Source organism: Sciurus vulgaris (genome assembly GCF_902686455.1).
Source record: "Sciurus vulgaris genome assembly, chromosome: 6".
In the NCBI taxonomy this organism is placed as follows: Eukaryota; Metazoa; Chordata; class Mammalia; order Rodentia; family Sciuridae; genus Sciurus; species Sciurus vulgaris.
In genome coordinates this window covers 69,488,439-69,509,011 of record NC_136466.1, presented here as the reverse complement: position 1 = coordinate 69,509,011, position 20,573 = coordinate 69,488,439, and the positions used below count along the sequence as shown (strand labels likewise).

General features: G+C 48.7%; 1 protein-coding gene across 1 annotated transcript; it reads right to left on the bottom strand.

Annotated features, from left to right (window-relative positions):
* Positions 1-6,253: 6,253 nt before the first annotated feature.
* Positions 6,254-20,474, bottom strand: SPRY4 (sprouty RTK signaling antagonist 4). Its single transcript, XM_079146079.1, has 2 exons — positions 20,271-20,474; positions 6,254-10,828 (listed from the first exon to the last, which is right to left on the bottom strand). Exon 2 carries the CDS (start codon positions 10,779-10,781, stop codon positions 9,882-9,884), a length of 900 nt encoding a protein of 299 aa, XP_079002205.1. The 5' UTR covers positions 10,782-10,828; positions 20,271-20,474; the 3' UTR covers positions 6,254-9,881.
* Positions 20,475-20,573: the final 99 nt, after the last annotated feature.

The following is a 20,573-nucleotide window of genomic DNA, read 5'->3' as shown; positions in this document are numbered from 1 at the left end:
ACAATTCAAGTATTACGTATATACGAAAGCCAGAAAGTGCTGCAGTCATGATCAAAAGAGGCCAAGTTTCCTGCCCTGATAGAACCCATCCACAAGGAGAAACGGACAGGCTGTGAACAAGCACAGGAAGGGTAGGAAAGGCAGGGGGGAACCAAAGGAGGAAGAGAAAAAGAGTAAGTGAGGGGCTGGCGGTGGTGCTGACGAGAGACACATCATTGTTTTAGTTCCATATTGTTACTATAACAAAACACCTGTGAGTGGGCAAATCCTAAAGCACAGGAGTTTATTCAGTTCCAGTTTCTGGAGGCTATGCAGTCCAAGAGCATGACACTGCCTTCTTGCTGCATCATAACATGGAGGAGGATGTCACATGGTGAGACAGCAAGCAGGTGAGAGACAACTCACTTCTACAATAAAGCCACTCCTTAACAATCTCTTAATATATTAGTCTTTTTTTTTCTCTCTTCCTTTTTTTTTTTTTCAGTACTGAGGATCAGTCAGGTGCAGTGAAACATGCCTGTAATACCAGTAGCTCGGGAGGCTGAGACAGGAGGATCACAAGTTCCAGGCCAGCCTCAGCAGTTTAACGATGCCCTAAGGAACTTAGTGAGATCCTGTCTCAAACAAAAAATAAAAAGGTTTGGGGATGTAGCTCAGTGGTAAAGTGCCCCTGGGTTCAATCCCTAGTACTAAAAAAGAAGTACGGGGAATCAAGCCCAGGGCCTTGTGCACACTAGGCAAGTGTTCTATCACTGAACTACATTGCCAGCCCTTTAAATTTTTTTTTTTTTTTTTTTTTTTTTTTTTTTTTTAATTTTGGTTCAGGGTCTTACTAAGTTGTCCAGACTGGCCTCAAACTTGTGATCCTCCTGCCTCAGTCTCCTAAACTCCCAAGTATCTGGATTTCAGGCTAATAGAACACCCAGTTCTATTTGTCTTTAATTCATGAAATGAATGGGTTAATACATCTTGAGGGCAGAGGCCTCATGACCCAATCACCCAATCATCTCTTGACTGAACCCAGTGGTTACACTTAACCACTTAGCCTCATCCCCAGCCTTTTTCTTATCTTATTTTGAGATAGATCTAAGTTGCTTAGGGACTCACTAAGTTGCTGAAGCTAGTTTTGAACTTGCTATCTTCCTGCTTCAGTCTCCCAAGCTGCTGGGATAATAGGCATGTGCCACCACACCTGGTTCAAATCGCCTCTTAAAGGTGACCTCCCTACATCACCTCAAAGGCAATCAAATTTCAACCTCAGTTTTGGAGAGAATAACCGGTATCCCAACCATAGCACTCATCATGGTTGATCACTTTTGGATAATTTTTTTTTTTTTGCAGGAGACACTATAAGATGGTTCATAAATGCTTGAAAACCAGTTTTCCTAAAGAAAAATTTGTCTCTTTTTTAAAGAGATAGAAAATCTGTTTCCTATTCTTGGCTTTGCCACTAAGGCTCTTTGTGTGAGTGACCTTGGGTGAGTCACTAGTCTCCTTTCAGGGTCTCCCATGCCCATCCAGGTGGTGAGTGGATTGGACCCAGTGACACTTAATATTTTGAGGAGGTCATGTACTCTTCTGAGAATCCAGAAAGCATGCCTCAAACAGAAAGCAAAAACACACCAAAACTTATCTTCCACCTCACAAATACTAGGCCATTGGTCTCTTGGATCTGCCATCTGAGTGACATGCATCCTTAGGAAGCCCCCAGGCAGGGGTTGAGACATTACGATGTCTTGAGGTAAGCTGTCCAGGGAGGCCAATCAGACTTGACACCAGCCAGCATCAAAAGCAGGGCCCCAGGAAGGTGACAGAAGAGAAGCAAGCTAGGTACAAGTGACATCAGGTGCTAACACAATGATGGATGGCAACTGGCATTCAGACCAGGGGACTCAGGCCATCAAAGGGGATGAGGCTGAGGAAAGGACAGGATGATGCCTAGTTTGAGAAGGGCAGCTCCAACCAATCACCGCCATAGAGCATTGGCACCAGGGGAGATAGCTCAGTTGGTAGAGAGCTTGCTTCACATGCACAAGGCCCTGGGTTCAATCCCCAGCACCACACACAAAAAACAAGCAAAACAAACAACAAAAAAATTGGACCCCAGGAATGCCAGTTCTCTTTCAAGAGAAGTTTTATATCTGGGTAGGGAAACCTTAATTTTGATGATAAGCCCCGTTTTCGAGAACACCGTAGGCCAACAGTATGTGACTTTTATGTTGTTTTTGAAATGTGATCTCACTAAGTTGCTTAGGTTGGTGGCCTTGAAATTACGATCCTCCTTGCCTGGATGGCTGGGATCACAGGCCTGCACTTCCATACTTGGATAGCTCATGACTTGTTGCTTTTCTGGTGGTCCAGACTGCCAGGCCGAAGATGGAGACGCCAAGGCTGAGAGGAGAGCAGAGCTGAGTTCTTCTGTTTCCTGCTCTCCCATCTTTAAGAAACTAATACATAATCAGTGCGGGGCTGAGTCTAATCTAACTGCATTTGAGGCTGAAGGTACAGCTCAGCGGTAGAGTACTCACCTAGTGTGCCCAAAGTTCTGGACCCTTCCCAGTGTACTCTCCTAACACCAGAGCTGGTGAAAGCAGTAGATGAGGGGGACCCAAGCAGAGGACCATAGGCTCTGTGCTTTTCACCACATTTTCCTAAGAGTGGCCTTATGGGAGCAGCAGTCTCTTCTTAAAAGCCATGTCCACACTGGAAAGTGACCTGCCTAGATGGACACAGAGCGCTATAGTAACCCTGGGCTGGCTGGATCAGTGCCCGAGAAATGGTCAAGGAGGGCCTGGAGGGTTGTGGGGTGCTAATTTCAACATGGGGAGTCCCCAACCCCTACCCCACTACCTTCCATTCCTCCCTGACCAGTTTGGTTTTCTGGTCCTCTGTTCCATCCATTTACACCAATGCTGGCATGAAGAGGAAGACGTCTCTGACCTGGCAGTGCAGAGGCATGGCCCATGCCCACTGTCCTGTGTATTCACCTCTCCTCGCTGGCCCATGAAGCCAACAGACCTTGACTTTTTAAATTATCTGAAGCAATTTACAATTCCTTCTATCACCTGTCCCCAGACACTGCCCTTAGCCATCACAGCCCCAGTAATTTCTTTCCATTGCAGAGGAAATCGGGAATGCTGTTCTGAGTAATGTCAGGAGGGATGGTAGCCATGTTGTGTGGTCACACAGGATCCAACCCAAGCAGCTTAATGGTGGGGCCTTATTATTTTATAAGGGGTATTGGTGGTTCACTGGTAAGACCCAGGTTCAGTCCCATCTCAGTTACAGTGGAAGTATTCTTGGTTTAAATAAACCACCTATTCTACTGATGTCTATAGAAACCCCAGGGGAAGAAAGCCTCTTTCTGGGGACACAGGAGATATCCCAGGGTAGGTGATCCATGGTTTGGTCTAATAGTTATAAAAGCTTCTTAGTGTTCTGTGCACTGGCTTTGAAGGCAGATCCTCTAGGTTGGAATCCCAGGTCTAACACTTATCAACTCATGTAGGTCCTTGGGCAAGCAACTTAATCTCTGAGCCTTGATTTTCTCATCTATAATGAGGCTGATTGTATCAACCTAGTTTAATTGTTTTCAGGATTATAAACAAGAATCTGTATCTGTGCTCAGAAGTGGTATCCTCTGTAATTATTTCCTGAGGCCACTTGGTCTGTTACCCTAAGGCTTCACAGAGCAGCAGTCTGCAGGTTCTCCAACTACTGATTCCAATCAGAACCTCCCCCACAGCTCTGTGACCTCACTCCGTGGCTTGTGGAGTTTTTGCTCTGAGCCCTGAGCTACCTCTCCACCATGCCTAATGGAGGGAAGGAAGCCAGTCAGGACTTCACCGGAATTTCTTCAGATACAGTCAAGGAGCCCAAGGGAGAGAGGGAGAGGAAGAGAAAAGGGTGGCTCCAAACTTTTGCAACAGTTAAATGTTAATATAGGTGTCGGTATAGGAAGTATCTTCTAATGACAGAAGGAACCCAGGGAGTTTTTCCATCATCTCCTGCTTAACACGTACAGATGTATTCATAATTACCCCTTGCCTCGGGCCTGCAGGCCCAGGTGGGCTCCAGAAGGCCTGTGCCGCTGCCAGACAAGAGTCCTTAAGAACATCATGTAGACAATTGGAATGCCATTTATCGTGCAAAACACAATAAAACCCTGAGCTCTCTTCCTGTCTCAGAGACCTATAAATTATGAAAATTATACCTGCCCCAGGCCATGGACATATTGTTTTATTAAAGTTCCGATGAATAAACTTAAGGCTCTTAAAAATGTCCGCTTGGCTTTTCCTCCGGCTCACACCTCCAGCATGGAGCCTGCTGCCTGGGTTTGTTTGATACCTTCACAGGCGTTCTTCAGGAAAGCTGAGCTCAAGTCAAGTTGTGGGTTCTCCAGGCTGGAGAGCTAGAGTTGGGGCCTCCTGACCGGATGACCAGGCTAAGTGTGTGTGCACATGTGTGTATTTTAGTTATTGCCAGAGCTGCCCCCAAGGCCATCCGTTCTGGTCTGATGTCTTGTTGGGGGATGTATGGTCATGGACAAAGAGACGGTTGAAGTCTGCCCCCCCCCGCACCCCGTGCTTTTTGTTTGTTTTTTTTTAACATTGGGGATTGAAACTGGGGGCTCGTGCATGCCAGGCAGGTGCTGTATCATCAAGCTTCATCCCCAGTCCCATCCTTTCTGTTCACTTTTACATTAGATTTCTGGGGAGCCTTCTATCTACTCCATCATGTTCTTCATCCCTAAATTGAGTAACTAAATCCTTTTGTTCTTCCCTTCTACCTCTCATCAAATATTGGACCTTAATGTCTGCATCTCTAAGAGGGAAATAATCATAGTATCTGCCACACATCATCAGCATAAAGCAAAAAAGAAAATACCGCTATTGTCACCCCAAAGCCATCTCTTATCTAGGAATGTAGAGGAACAGGAGCAGATGGATAAAGATAATAGAAGCCCATGGAACTTATTCTCTGGAAAAGTTGAACTTCCATTTCCCCAAGACCTTTTGGGTGAGTGGGACTTAATTAAAAAGAAACACCTGTTTCTTTTAATCTCCTAAGCTCCAGAAACAAAGTAGAAAAACCAGTGGGGGAGGGGGGTGCAGGGAGGCTACAGTGTGTCCCTGTCCAAAAAGAAACTCAAGACAAAGTGTGGTAGACACCAATTAGGACTGAGCTGATTAAAAATAAACTATTCCCCAAGTGCCAGTTACTTACCTTGATGGGGAAGAAAGACTTGAAGTACTAATTAACCTTTGTCCATCCTGGAAATGGGAGAGGCCACATGGTCAGGCAACAGAGAGGGAGGCCCAAGCCTTTCATTATAAACAAGAACACCCCGAAGTGCCTTCTTGGGCAGTGACCAGGAGATCCTTGGCGTGCATTTGGATGTCTCCAAAGGAACAAGGCTTGTATTTCACAAAGGAGCCTGAGAGCCTGTTTTTTTTTTTCTGGTGTCTCCAGAAAAAACAAGAACTGACATGGGGACCTGATCTTTCCCTTCCCATCCCCCCACTGCTGTCACCTCTCCACTGATTGGTAACAAATTATTAATTTTTCTTTCAGAAAACAAGAGGCATAAAATCCAATTTTCATTGTGACTGACATATGAATCAAAGGTAATGAAAAAGTCCACCCAGGTGTGTAAACAAGAGAAGTGGCTGGGTCTTAGCAAGTTTGAGAGTATGCAAGGGGATGGGAACATGAAAATCAAATGGAAAGCACATGAGAAGGACAAAGACAAGTACTTAAGTAGATGGAAAGCTTTAGTGATCAAAGGAACTGACTTTGGACAGTATTCATCAATCCAGTATAAATGAGGAAGTCACCAAGGGCTTTTCTGTTTGGCTTCCTGAAACATGTAGATTTGGGAGATTCGGGGCCAAAGAGAAGAGATGCAGAATTTTCAGAAAATGGACAGATCAGATTACTCTTCCCCACCTCCAGCTCCTCCAAGTTCTGGAGCTTTCTTGTCTGAGTTACAAAGACACCCAGGATAGGAGACACCATTGGCCCAGGAAGGAGGATTTCACAGCATCTGGTGATGATCAGTGCCCCAATTAAGTGAAGCTTTCCTCCAAGGTTCTTAGGTCATCCTGAGGCAGGCCAGGGGTCTGCTCCACCCCAGAAGGACCCATCTCCCTGCAGTTGGTGCAGTGGCCTAGTGTTTTCTGACAAGGGACTTGCTGGGTGAGGATGTCCAGAAACTGAACACACAAACACACGAGAAAACAACAGTCCTGTGTATATTTAACAATATATATTTATAGATATTTTCTAGATCAGTACATTCAGTTTTTAACTTGTTTTTTCTTCACAAACAGAAGAACTCTTACAATAGTAGACTTTCTAAAATAAATACTATTAAAATAGAGCTTCAAAATAAATATTCTATACAAAGGAAACCTTCTGTGGTAACTTTTTGTGGTGAGGTGAGAAGGGGCTACAGTGAAGGGGAAAATGAAGTAAGAATGTGGTGGAGGGGGAGCCAGGGGGCAGCTTTACTGCTTGCGACACGAAACCAAACTGTGGGGCAGCAAGTTAGAGAGAGCAAGAGAAGACACTGCACACGCGCAGCTACCCACAGCCAAACAGCGGCAATGCAATGTGACACCCACGGTCACAGTAAGGGGGTGGGGGGCGGGCATGAAAACGCTTACCAAAGGCATGAACCAGAAAGCCAGTGAAGCTTGCAGGATGCCATAGTGAACTGTACAGTGCCAAGTTGTGTCCCTGCACCCCATCACACACTTCCTGGGGTAGCACAGGAGAATGTGATGCTTCTAGGTGACAGTCACTGGGTTCTGGCCAGACATGATTTTCATGTGTGCAACCTCAGGTAAGTCTGTCTAACTGGGTCCCACTCAATGCGGACTCCAAACACCAAACAAGCCCCACACCACATGAGTACCTTCTGTCAGCTGTGAAGGGCCTATACCAACAGAAGGGACCAGTCTTTACTTCCCACTGGCTTCTCAGAGGAGCCTCGGTTGCACCCTGTCACTCATCTGAGAGGGTTCTGCTAGCCCAGACCCAGTTCCCAGGGTGCTCGCTGGAGTGCCGGCCCTCACAAACCCACTCTCAGGGCGGGGGAGGCAAACAGTCACAGCAAACTAGGCAAAGTGTCCTGGACCAACCCCAGTCCCAGGCATAACTGCCATCGTCCCAGGTCTAAGAGAAGTGGGAAGCAGCTGGCACTTTTCAAGGTAAGACATAATCCAGCCCAGCAAGCTGCTAGCGACAGCAAGCAACCAGCCATAAGCAGTTATAGAAATGTGTTCTCTGTGCTTGATCCCTCAGTGGCTCTTGACTGGCCTGGGAATGTCTGGGGCACCCACAGGCAAGCCATATTTTCTTTTTCTTTTTGGCCAAAAAGCCAGGGAAAACTGATGCAGAGAGACTGGTGCACACCAGAGCTGGGAGAACCCAGGGCGCTTCCTTCGCTGCTTCGCTTCACCACCACGCAGCAGGGGCACCGAGGCAGACTCTCAGGGACAGTTCTGCTGACACAGATCTAGCAGGTTAAACACAAGCCATGACAGGGGAGGGGAAAAAAGAAGGCGAACCAAAACCCACAAGATCCGTGTTTACAACTATGTACACAAAAAGTCAGGGTTCAGGAGGCCATTTGCCAGGAAACAGGGTCTTTGTCAGTAGGGGGTCAGTGTGTGTGTGTGTGTGTGTGTGTGTGTGTGTACACAGCTTATGAAAACCAATTCTCCACAGAATGGGGGCGTAGGCCAAGATCACCAAAGTGCAACTTGCCACTGGGTTAAGTTTCCCATGGAGACAATTTGAGGGAGGAGCCCTGGGAATTGATCCCAAGGCCTCGCAGAAAGAGTGCACGTGTGCAATCATTTGGGGGGCCACCGCTGCACACCTCATCTGAGGAAAACATCTCCAGCCCCTTCAGCACACTTCCAATACATTCAATGAGTAAGTGGTTGCTGAATGTTTGTTTTTCCCATTTCCTCCAATTTGTGCAAGAACATCCATACATCCATCACAACTGTGGCAAGGGGAGCTATGTGAATTAGCCTTGGACAATGAAGATGCAATACGTATACTTGCCTTTTACAAGCCAGATGTTACATAAATAAAGCCCAAAATAATAAGACCCTCCCTTCCTCCAATCAATAAATACCTATGGTTACAATTAACTTATTCTAAATCATGAGATGTTAACTACTAATATCCAACGCGGGGGAGGGAGAGTCCTTGAGAAGCATTAGATACATGCCGTCAAGGCTCCCTGCCTCCTTTTGGAGGCAGTTCTGTTTCTATAGAACAAGCTGGAAATGCTACAGATGCTGTCTAATGTGTTTTCAATTTTACCTGGGGCATCTCTTCTGACCCAGGTCATTTCCTCTCATCAGATGGGGGGTGGGACACAACATACCACACAAAGCAAAAACCCCAAACAATAGCTGGGGTGGGGGTAGGGGAGGACCAGACACACTACAGCTTTTGCATGCAACAAGTACCTACCCACTGGACGTGCTGCACTTTCTGAGTCCTTTAGCACCTTGAGAGAAAGAGTTGCTACGTCTTTGGGGGCTGTCGGGAGGAGGGTGTGCTGTGCACAAGAGCAGGGCTCAATCCCAGTGGCCCCTGGAGAAGTTCCCCCACCCTCTCGTGAGTTCTTCTGACTCTCCCGCTGGGGCTTCCTAACCCTAAAATATACTCTTTTCGCCATCTCTATTTACATAAAGATACAGACGCATCGCTATACACAAAGGCTATGACAGTAAGCAGCAGAATCAGAAGAGAGGAAACCCAGCCCCAGCTCGGCTCAGCTGTCATTCTGCCAATGAGAGGTGCTGCCTCTTCTTCGCTGTTAAAATCCTCTTCTTGGTGGGCAGGGGAATTGTGTTCCTTAAGGTTGCTCGACCCCCAGATTTTGATATCAGCCCTTCCTGGGGGTGGCCCAAAAAGGAAACGAGTTGTCTTATTATTATTTTTTAAAACACCGTTAGCATCTGGTTTAATTATTCTATAAAAACATCATGACTGGATCCAGAGACCACAGCCTCAGACTCATTGGCAAAATGATTATTTGGTCTCGCATGTGCTGCCCTGGCCTCCTCTACCCATCAAGTTTCTGGAAAGCATCTGAGTAGAGAGAACTCAGGACACATAGCAGTCAGGCAAGTCTGTGACTCGGTAAGAACCGGTGGACGGTGTGATGAGTGAAACGCCCCGAGTTAGTGATGCGGCCAGGAGGGAGGAATGCACTGCTCAGTGGCTCCTAAATCCATCCTGTGGCTCTGGGAGGCAGGAGGAGGAAAGGAACAAGGCTTCAACTCGCGGGCTGTCCTCTCTTCTCAGCAACTCCCAAATATATACAGTAGGGATGACTAGGGTGTCCTACACCTTCCCCTGGATGTGGGGGCCAACTGGTGTGGAGGAGGAGAGGAAGAAGAAGGTAGAGAGTTGAGACTCCAAGGGTCTTCTTCAGGTACCCTGGCCCTCAGTTAACAATTCCTCCCAGGCAGCCAGCTTCTGTGAGAGCCAAAGACAATGGAAAAGGGAGAGAGGGAGGGAGGAGCGAGGATCCAGAAGGCCATTAAGCAGCTGCAACTTGGGAAACGCGTCCACATCTGTGTTCCATCTTCTGAAAAAGAAAAATCCCCCCCCCCCAGAAACCACACCCTGCCCCTGCCACTGTCTGCTTGACACAAAGTTCCAGGACCCTAAAAAAACCCAGAGTACATCTTCATCCTTTTGGGAAACAGAGGGTGGGTGATGGTTGTCTCTGCTTGCTTCTTCTCAATCTAGGGAGGTGGAGAGGACAGATGAGCAAGGTCAGCCTCAGCAGACTGGCAGGAGGAACCATGTTTCCAGGGGCAGCACTGGGGCTTCAACCCAAAGTGTCAGAAAGGCTTGTCGGGTCTGCTGGCCTTGACATCCCCGCTGGCTGCCTTGCAGATGACGCTGTTCGTATGCTTGCAGCGGCAACCAGGGCGGCGCAGGCGGTCATAGCCACGCTGGGCCAGCTTCACGCAGCCAGTGGCGGGCAGGTAGCAGAGCAGGCAGGGCAGCACCACGGAGAGGGCACCCATGAAGGACCAGCGGGCGCAGCAGTTGGAACGGGAGCAGGAGCAGGGGTGGTCGGCGCAGGAGCCCTCATCGTCCTCGTTGGTGCAATGGTAGAAGATGCCCTGCACCAGGCACATACATGTGCCATAGTTGACCAGGGTCTGGGCCGAGCACAGGCACTCCTGGTTGCAGACCCAGCAGGAGGGTAACGTCCGGGGGGACGCACACTCTTTGCACTTACACTTCCCACAGGCCTCGCACAGCAAGAAGTGCTTGTCTAACTCTGGTGGGACTGCTGGGCCCTTGAGGTCCAGCGGCTTACAGTGGACCACCTTGGGCTGGAGGCGCACTGCCCTGGGCGAGGCCTGCTCGGCCACAGGGGGCGGGGCCATGTGGTCTAGGAGCCGCTGATCAGAGGAGGTGCTGCTACTGCTGCTGACAGAGCTGGGACGCCCACTGAAGGAGATCCAGTGATGGGTGACATCTTGGTCACAGCGGGCAGGTGTTGGGGCCAGTTCTGCGGCCCCAGCTCGGGGCCGCTTGGGGCCGGTGGGGGGGGCCAGGCCAGGGTTGTCAATGTAGTCGTTCTCCACGTGGCTGGTCTTCATCTGGTCAATGGGAAGGATGGTGAGCGGGTGCTGGAGCCGACTGTGGGGCATTCGGCTATCAAGAAGGGGCTGCACCATGACTGAGCTGGGAGTCAAAGGGACGCTCTGTGGGATCGGGGGCTCCATGGGGCTGGAGGTCCTGGACTGCGCCGAGAAACAGGCTTCTAAGGGCCCTGGGGAAAAGTGGGGAAAAGGAAGAGAAAATGGATTCCAGGCATCAGTACTCAGCCTGTTAACAGCCTGCCCCCTGTCGCCCCCCATCAGTTCTTGGGAGCCCAAATAAAATAGGAACTAAATTTTCAAATTTCCTCAGTGGACTCTCCCATAACTCCCAAGTCTTAGATGACTAATAATAATAATGACAATAATAATACATGGTAGAAATAATACTTATCGGGCTGGGACTAGTTACAGATACCCAGAAAAAAAGAAAAAAAAAGTAGCATTTAAGTTACTCTCTTAAGTACCATATTAAGTCATTAACTCCCTACAACGTTACAAACTATTATCCCCCTTTTCTACTTACAGAACATTAATGTTCCAAGTAACATGTCCAAATTCACATAGTTATCAAGAGTAGGACTAAGACTCAAACTGGGGCCACCTGAGTTTATTCTCACAATCCCTGTGAAACATGCTCATTTAATATATACGGCTCAGTAGTTACAAACACAGCATCTGGAATTAGGTCCGAGTTTGAATTCTCACCTTTGCCTGCTGTGGATGAGTTCTTTCATGTCTAGGCCTTGGGCCTTAGTTTTGTCATCTGTAAATGGGTTCTAGCAAGGATTAAACAAGAAAATGCGAATCCAGGGCTTAGCACATGGCCGGGCACATGGCAAGTGCTCGGCAACTTATCACTACCCCAGAACAGAACACTTTAGATTCTGTGAGGACCAACAAGCACTTTGTGCCAAGCATTGCACTGAGTGATGAACACAACCACCCCTGTGTGCTCCCACGAAGTTTATCAGCTGAATAAACAAAAGCCATTATTTCAGATATTCACAAGAGAAGGAAGAGCTGTATCTGATGCCTGTACATCCAGGATATTAACTAATTACAACTACTTCCAAGTGTAGCAACCTCCAGTGGCTAATAATTCCTGGGTAGGTGAGCTTCTGACACCTTGGATGGGAAATCCTCTCCAGGGGCACTCACATCGCCCATTTCCAAGTGCTGAGCTGAACATTCAGTCTAAATGCTATTTACTAGAATAGCTAAGCCAACACTGGATCAGTTTCTAATTTCACTGAGAGAGTGCAATTTTAAGTTGGCATCTGGCCAGAGATTCAACTGCAGCGCCTGACACGGAACCCCAGGAAGTCACTTAAATCAAAGAGCGGAAACGGCTTGGTTCAAATTTAGAAAGTGCACATTGTTTTCTATTAGAAGTGCCATTTCCTTGCCTGCTGACCTTTACATTTGGAATTCGGATGGAGATCAATTTAAAGAAATAGCAGCAGAAGGCCAAGACCTCTGCTCAAGGGGATGCCATTTGGAATCCAAGGGACAGAGTAGACTCTGGGAAGATTCCACCCCTTAAGAACTCCAGGGGGTTGGGGGGGTGCGTTGTAGAAGGAGAAGATGACAGTCTAAACAACAACAAAAAAATCCCACCGGATTAGTGTGTTATGGGTGGTGTTTCTGTAAAAGCTTTTGCAAGACGCCAAACTAGGAAAGCTGATGCTGCCCCTCAGCTGTTAGGTTTATTTTGCCTCAAAGGTCTTGCTGGAGAAGAGAATGGGGATAGGTTTCCACTTCGAGTGTGCCCCCATAGCCTTGTGGGCTTGGGACACTGTGGGTTCATCTAGATATTCCAATCACAGGAGAGTGACAAAGAGTCATTCAAATGAACTCAGTGTTACTTCCTCTGCTTGCAGACAACAGCTTGGTCAGGAATAGTTAAAATTGTTGAGGAAGAGTTTCCTTAGATGCCTCAAAAATAGCTAGCTCTAGATGAAGGGGATAAAAAAGTTTCTGCAGGGCTCATCTGCATATCAGTATAGACTGTTAAATGCAAAAAAAAAAAAAAAAAAAAAAAAAAAAAAGCAGCAAATCTTTTCTATGAGGTTTAATGGTCAGTCAACTGATATTTCCCACTGACACAGGGTACCAACTATTGGCTCTGTTCCCATGGCCCTGCCCACTTAAAGTCTACCTAGTGACATCACCTGCCCCAAAGTTCTCTTCGGACAAAACTAGAGCATCATCTTCGAACAGGAGTCTTTCCTGTGGCAGTTTGCCTTAAATGTCTGGTGAGTCTGCCACCAAAGAATAGTTATTTGCCAGGGCAGCCTCCTGCAGGGATACTGTGGTCAGGGCTGGACAAAGTGAATACAAGGAAGTTATCTAGGGGGAGGAGTTTTTCTAGGGAATGCTATCTCAGCTATTTATTTTCTGAGTAGGATCTCAAGGACTTGTTTCTAGAATAAATGAAATTTAGGGTCAACTGACCAGGCTGGGGAACCAAAATTCCTAGCCTTGGGACTTTAACAGAGGGAAAGGCTGAACTTGGTATAATGAAAAATGCCATAGGTGAAACTCTCAGGCACCCTCCAAGAAGTGCCTCAGCTGGAACCCTCACCCTTAGACAAAAATGACACAATTCCCTTATTCCAGAAGCCTAAGTTAGTAACACCACAGGTCCTGCCAACAAAATATCAGTGGCAGTTCGAAGATTATATTGCCCCATGTAGCTGGGGTTCTATCTTAGCTCTGGGGTTCTGGTCATGCTTCCAGAAAAGTAAAGGTACTGCCACCACCCCCAAACAGATTATCCACTCTGCTTTCCCAGTTCAGTTACTGGAACTCTTTAAAAATAGCTGCATTTCCTGCAGACGAAACAAAAGTCATGGGCAATGCTCAGAGATTTTAACAGGCCCTGGAACCAGTGGGCAGATTCCCTAATTCATGAAAAGTTCCACCAGAAAGCCAGACTGAGAGCAGCCACTGCAAGCAGTGGGGATGTTGGCATTAGCAGGTTCCCATCACCCCCCACCCAGAGGCAGCTGTCAACATCTGGACCTGCAATTGAGGCCAGACATGGGGGTGGGAGCTTGGCCCACAGTGACTCAGCTCTCTCCGGGTGCGCAGCATCTGATGGTTCCAGCAGGCATATTCTGAAATGTATCTTCCTATCATAACCCTCATGTAGGATCTCTGTTCTGGCTACTAGCTCAGCAAAAACCAATGGCTGTCTCAGAGTTTCACTGCTTAAACTTGCTTAGGCCTATGGCCTCACCTGCCTGTTAGCCGGGACCCTCCCTGTAGGAGGGCCCTCGAAGAGTCCCCGCTGAATTTATTTGGCTGGTAAAGAAAAAGAACTTCTTACTCTTTCTATTTGATAACCCCCCAGCAAAGATCCCTGATGTCTCAATCTGCACACCCTGGGATATATGTCCACCCTCCACTCTGGAGGTTCCTGTGCATCATAAGTGCAGTTTAATGATTTATTTAGTGGTACGGGGATTGAACCCATGGGGACTCTATTACTGAGTGATGTCCTCAGCCCTTTTTATTTTGAGACAGGATCTTGCCAAGTTGTCCAGGCTGGTCTCAAACTTGCACTCCCCTCCTGCTTCAGCTTCCCTGGTCGATGGGAGTACAGGCATGCACCACTGCCCTGGGTTTTAAGTGCAGTTTAATATGTACCTCTGCTTCCCCTCCAAGGAAGGAAGAGGTTCATGATATAAATAGGAGACGAGGTTTCGCCTCGAGTAGGCTGTTTGGAAGAGACTGATAGCCGATTTGGAAGACTCTTTAGAAATGAAGCCAGCACTGCACTTAACCAAAGAAGCACCTCTGTGGAGTTTTAGGTGGCAGCCTCATGGGTTAGCACGAGGAAAGAGAACTTTCACCTCCACTCAACATTCTAATAATAACTATGGAAGCAGCTAATATTTAGGAAGCATTTCGTGGTGCCAGGCTCTGGTTAAGTCCTCTTGCCATCACCTTCAAGTATAGTACTCAATCTACAGAGTTAGAAATGAAAACACAAAGGGTCACTGAATTATCGCGACTTATAAGGGCAGGATGAGAACTTAGCCATGCAGCCTGATGGCTCCCAGAAGCCCTCCATAACGCTGGGGTACTCGTGGAGATACCAGTCACTTTCAAAGCTACACATCCCCCCACCCCCTTCAGCCTCCCCAGTCTGCCACCAACCCACAGGGAACCTCACCAGGCCATTTGGGGTCTCAGTAACTCAGTGAGCAGGGCAATTAAACCAGTCAGGACTTGTATCAGACTGCTCCCCAGTTAGAATTTTCAGTGTGGATGGAGAATGGAAAACTTAAGGTTTGTAACTTCCTGTCATTCAAGGAAGGCTCAGAGCTCAAGTTAGCTCAACTTTTCAATTTTCTCTGCTATTCTTTCTGTCACCTAATCCCTCTTTATTTTCATTTTTAGTTTCCTTAAAACCAAATGGGTCTCACTTACAGGATTTCATTACAAAGCAGTCCTTCAAAGGAAACCCTGGAAGGGAATCCCCTCTGTTCTTCACTTATCAAGTTGAATTAACAGGTCCCTAGGTACCTTTATGGATGGCCTGTTCAGGTATGTGGGGAAGGGAAGAAAGTGAGGTACAAGGAAGCCAGAAGAGTTCTAGAACACTAAATCCACAGGATATGGAAAACCCCAAGTGTACAGCCCTGTATTCACAGTTTGGCTCCCAGATCTGTCCAGTCTGCCATTTGTACCTGTGGAGAAGGAACTGAGCTTCAGGCTGCAGACCAGTGACCTACAGGCTAGCTATGAAGGAGCAAGAAGCCTGTTAATCGTCCAGCACAACTGGGTTCACACAAGTGGGCCAGATGCCTATTCCCACCCACATCCTCGTCTTGACTTACCCTAGAGAGGGGAGTTGGGAAATATTGGGAAAACCTGACAGTTGTGTTTTGAAAACCGTAGGTCAGCTAATGACAAACCGACAAAAGGCTCTGACTGAATGGGCAGTTTTTGCACTGCCCCACTGAGTCTCTTGGGGTTCTTTCAGTGAAGGTTGTTTAACCCTTTAACAACTCAGAAAAAAGGTCTTTAAACTGCCAGAAAGCCCGCCCACCACTTTCCCCTACCATTGCTTGGTTATTTTGACAACATCCCAGGTTAGTTAATTAAGCTATAACCAAATGATGACTTATTGCTTTCAAAAGACTTTTAAAGTGGGGGGAGGCAAGGGAAGCCACAGACTTGCCATTCCCTGCACCTTAGGAGGAAGACAAACTCTGCTGAGAATGGTTAAAGGCTTTAGGCAGCTGGGCTTGTCTGGGAATCCTTCCTTCTCCGCCATCCCTTTGCCCCCAGCACCAGCACTAAGGAGCTCACCTCTGGCCGTATCTCAGAGATCACAAAAGAAAACAGCTGCTTTTCATCACTTCGCCCTATCACCGGTTGTTCATTCCCAATATTTCCTTTCCTTCTTTCACAACCTATCAGCTGAGTTCCAAAACCCCAGCACAGAGTGGGTGGGAGACTTGCTGCGCTTTGGTTCTGGGCTATTTTAACCAGCTTCAGGTTTCTGCTTCACTTGTAGTACCCTGTTAATTGTTGTCTAGTCAGATCCCTGTAAAGAGCAATCAAAGGGCTGGGGATGTAGCTTAGAGGTAGAGGCTTGCTTAGTGGATGTGAAGCCCTGGGTTCAACCCCTAGCATCACACACAGATTAGTAGCCAAGTTGGAAAAAGGAGCTAAAAGGGACACTGACATCATGTGGGAAGTACTGGCCCAAGTCAAGGTATATAGAGTGGTACCAGAACCCTGGACCCCCAAGGGACAGCTTCTTCCCACAGACCCCAAGATAGTCTTATCTCCCCACCCTCCACCAAGAAATGAACAGACAATAATAGATTCTAGCTTACTCCTGAGACGGGGCAGGAAATGACTTCCCCTTCCCTGAGCCAGAAACAGACAAGACTACCGACAAGGGAAACCAGTCTTCTAAAAGTGGCCACCTGCCCCAAAGGGCCCCTTCCCTCCTCCACTAGACCCAGCACATCTGTGCTCCCTCCCAGCGCTCTTGCTTCCTCCACTGACTGGGGCCTGTCCTTGGAAAGAACAATTGTGATCACAGCTGAATGGTGGAGCCTCTTAAGCCCAGCCACATGTCCTGGATACATTCCCCAGACTTGTCAGCTGCCCGGATCTGCAGGGTGGCCCCAGACCAAGAATACCCCGCCTCTTACATCATGCAACACCCTACACCTCCTATATGATGCATTTAGTTAGAGGCACCCTTAAAACTAGGCCCTCCCCCTAGGATCCCAGTAACAGGGAGCAAGGCCCGTGCTGACCACTCCCTAGCTGCTCTGCAGGCCCTTGGGAAAGACTGTTCTCTATCAAGGTCCACACTTAGCAGGTTTGCCTAATCACTTATCTGTTCTGCCTTGGCCCCCAGCTGCTCTTCCTCATCATCTTGCTCTAGTTCTCTCTCTCTCCCTCTTGCTCTTTTTGAGATCAGGCCTCACTAAGTTGCCCGGGCGGGCCTTGAACTTGGGGAATCCTCCTGCCTTATCTTTCCCAGTAGCTGGGATTCCACCACGCCCAACTGCTCTGGCTTTATTGAAATAGCAAAAATATATTCCTGCCAGGGAGATCCAGGTTGACCATGAGATGGAACCTTCTCCATTCTCGCTATTCCCCTGCCTTAAAATGCCTGTAGTTTCTACATCTCAAACCCCGTATTCTCAACTGTACTGGGCAGGAATCCTCACTTTAAGAAAAAACCTTGTGGGGGTCCAAAATAGGGGTCTGGAAGATGCCACACTAAGGGATACTTAGCATCAGAAACTGAAGTCCCTATGTAGTCCTATAGTATTAAACCGCATGCTGGACGTGGTGGCCCATACCTGTAATTCCAGCTTCTTAGGAATCTGAGGCAGGAGGATCACAAGTTCTAGGCCAGCCTGGGCATCCTCGTCCATGTCTCAAAATAAAAAATAAGAGCCAGGGATGTAGCTAAGTGACAGAGTGGCCCTAGGTTTAATCCATGGTACCACAAAGAAAGAAAAAAGTATTAACCCACAGAGCAACATATCTTAAGGGCCACATTAGAAGGAGTATTGAATGGGATTTCCCCTCTCCCTTAATTTTTAAATCACTGAATTTGTTATTCAAGAAAGTTAGTCAACCCTCTGGGCACATACAATGTCAGGTTTACAAGATTAGGGGGCAGGGGTAGGAGGTGGTCAGAGGGTTGAGTTCGAAAAGGCTGTATCTCTCCAGAATCCTGAAAGGATTCAGACAAAAAAGTCATCTGTGAGTCCCAAATGTTCACCAGTGCTCAGCCTCTGATCTGCTTCAACTTGGAATCATATATTCTATGTATTCTGTCTACTTCCACCAGCCCCCAGCAAAACTCGATGGAAAGAGTGCCTTTCAAGAAGGTAATATGTAAAGACTCATGGGAACAAGCAGGAGGGATAGGAAAGGAGGGCATTCACAACCCACAAAGGAGCGACTCCCGAGTTCAGACTCTAAAATGGAAGACGATCAACAGATGTTCAAGTCTCCCTCATCCCAGATGGCCAGTATCAATCCATGGAGATTTTAAAAATCTGCCAAAAGGCTCCTGCTCCCCGTCTCTACAACAACCACATAGCTCAGATTGGCCTGTGTATATTGCTCACCAGATGAGGATTCACCTGGAGCCAGCCAGCCCATGAAGACCCTCCCAAGGGATGGAAATAGAGGAAATCCAATTTCACAGTGACATATCTACAACTTCTTTCTCACCGCTCTGAGAGAAAGAGAGAGAGAGAGAGAGAGAGAGAGAGAGAGAGAGACCAACTGCAGCCCTCCCTTTCCTAGGTCACCCCACACCAGCACTAAATGGAAAAAAAGCTGAAAATTTCAGATGTTTATGCTCCATTAGTGTGAAGATCCGGAGAACTCTAAACATTGTGAAATCCACCAGTGCAATATTGGGAAGGGCTTCGGGCCAGACGGAGCTTATTAAGAGATTGATAAACCTCTACTTCCCAACTGCTCTGGGCCTTTTACCTTCCAGCTTTGTATCCCCAAGAGGCCTGTCAGGAAGGTGAGAGTCTTGGTCAGCTAACCAGACATGAGCTTGCTCCTGCTCCTCCACAGGTTCTCTGGCCTCCAGTGTGTCTCTCTCCAAACTGGAGAGAATCATGCTCTGATTTAAAGGCAGGGAAGAAGGAGCTGCCACTAGTTCTGGACGCCCATTGAATCTACCTCTTTCCTTACAGCAGAGCCTTGGTGGGGGATTCTCCCTGAGGCTCACTGCGCCATAAAGAGGCCTCCTGCTCTCACCAGGCCTGGCAACATGGATGCCCATCCAGCAGTTGGTGAGAGGAAGCCAGCAGATCTACCCTCTGCTCACCATCCAGACCCTCCAGCCCATTTCTCAATTCACTACATCCCTCACCCCTTCAAGCCATGCAACCATTTTCCGCCTCTCTTGCTTCCTCTGCCCACAACCCCCAGCCCCCAATCAAAGAGAATTGAGAAACCGTCTTCTTGCACAAGAGCAGCTACTGTCTAAATGCTTTTTGATCGTCTGCATTGAGGGGGAACTGGGCACAGCCCTGGCCCCAGTGATGGAGCCAAACTCCAGTTGCCCTGGCTGGCCAAACCCGCCTCACCCTCCCCTTGCCCCCCGTGGCCGAGGCGATTCAGAATTTCTCAGAACGTACGGTCTCTATCCCTGTCTCCTCGGTGGTGATGTCAAGCCTGGTACCACCAAGAAGGAAGGAGGGAAAGTGGGAGCCTTATCTCTCCTACGCACGCAACCTCTTCCTCCAGCTCTCACACACCCAGCATTATGTAAACGCACCTTCAGCCCCCACCAGACCTAGCGAGGTCCGGGGGCCCTGGAGCCTGGCACAGCTCTGTAATCTGGGATAGGGAGACACGGGGTAGCCGAGGAGTTTCGGGTTCTGCAAAGGCAGGGGAAGGAAAAGGCAACTGCAAGGTAGTTGCACAGCATAAAATGCGGCAGCCGAGCAAAGGTCAGACGGCTAGGAACCGCACTTGCCAAGGAGAGGGAGTAGAAATGCCAGTTCTGGGCCGGTCCCGAGCTGACCATCTAGCCGGAGTCAGAAGTGGGTAAACCCAGTCCATCACGAATCCGAAGGTGAAAGAAAAAAATCTACGTCGAGCATAGGCCGCTGCTGCGGGCTGGGGAGATTCACGACAGAGCTGGCACCGTGGGCACGAAGCCCGGGGGTGGGAGAGCTGCCCAAGACGAGGGCGCCCCCCAGACCCAAGCGGTGGCTCCTGACCAAGCCCAAAGCCTCCTGTTCCAGCGCCCGAGGCGACTGGTAGTAGGAGAAGGAAAGAGGCCAGGCCAGAGGCAAACTCCCGGGGCGCGCACGGGGCTTCCCGAGTCGCAGAGGGCGGGGAAGTCAGGCTTGGCAATGCCCAGGGGTCCGGAACGGCAGTGCCAGGCTTTGAACACCCCCAGCGCCGTACCGGGCGCGCGGAGGGCGTCCAGTAGCTTCGGCGCACCGCAGCGACTCCAGGAGACACAGGCAGAGGGAAGGAACACAGAAGCGCGACTGGAAATAGCGCACCATTTGTCCCAGCCCGAGGGGAGTCGCGTCGCGGCTTACAGGGGGCAGTTTCGGATCCCCAAACCGGCCATAGACTTACTTCGAGGAGCTGCAGAGTCACAAGCATCGCTCCACGTCTCTGTAAATCCCCGAACCCGAGAGGGTCAGCCGCTGCTGTACTCGCAGACGCCAGCCAGAGGAACCCGCAAGGCTCCCTGAGTCCCGCAGCGCCAGCTCTGGGCTGTCAGCTCTGCTCGCTGCCTCGGCGGCGATGTTGCAACCACTGCCTGGGAAAATGGCTTTTTTATGAATGGGAGGGAAGGGAGCTGCAATGCGCACGCGCGCCGTCCGCGATTCTATGAATGGGTGGGCACAAGAGACCCCGCGCGCGCATGCGCTGCGC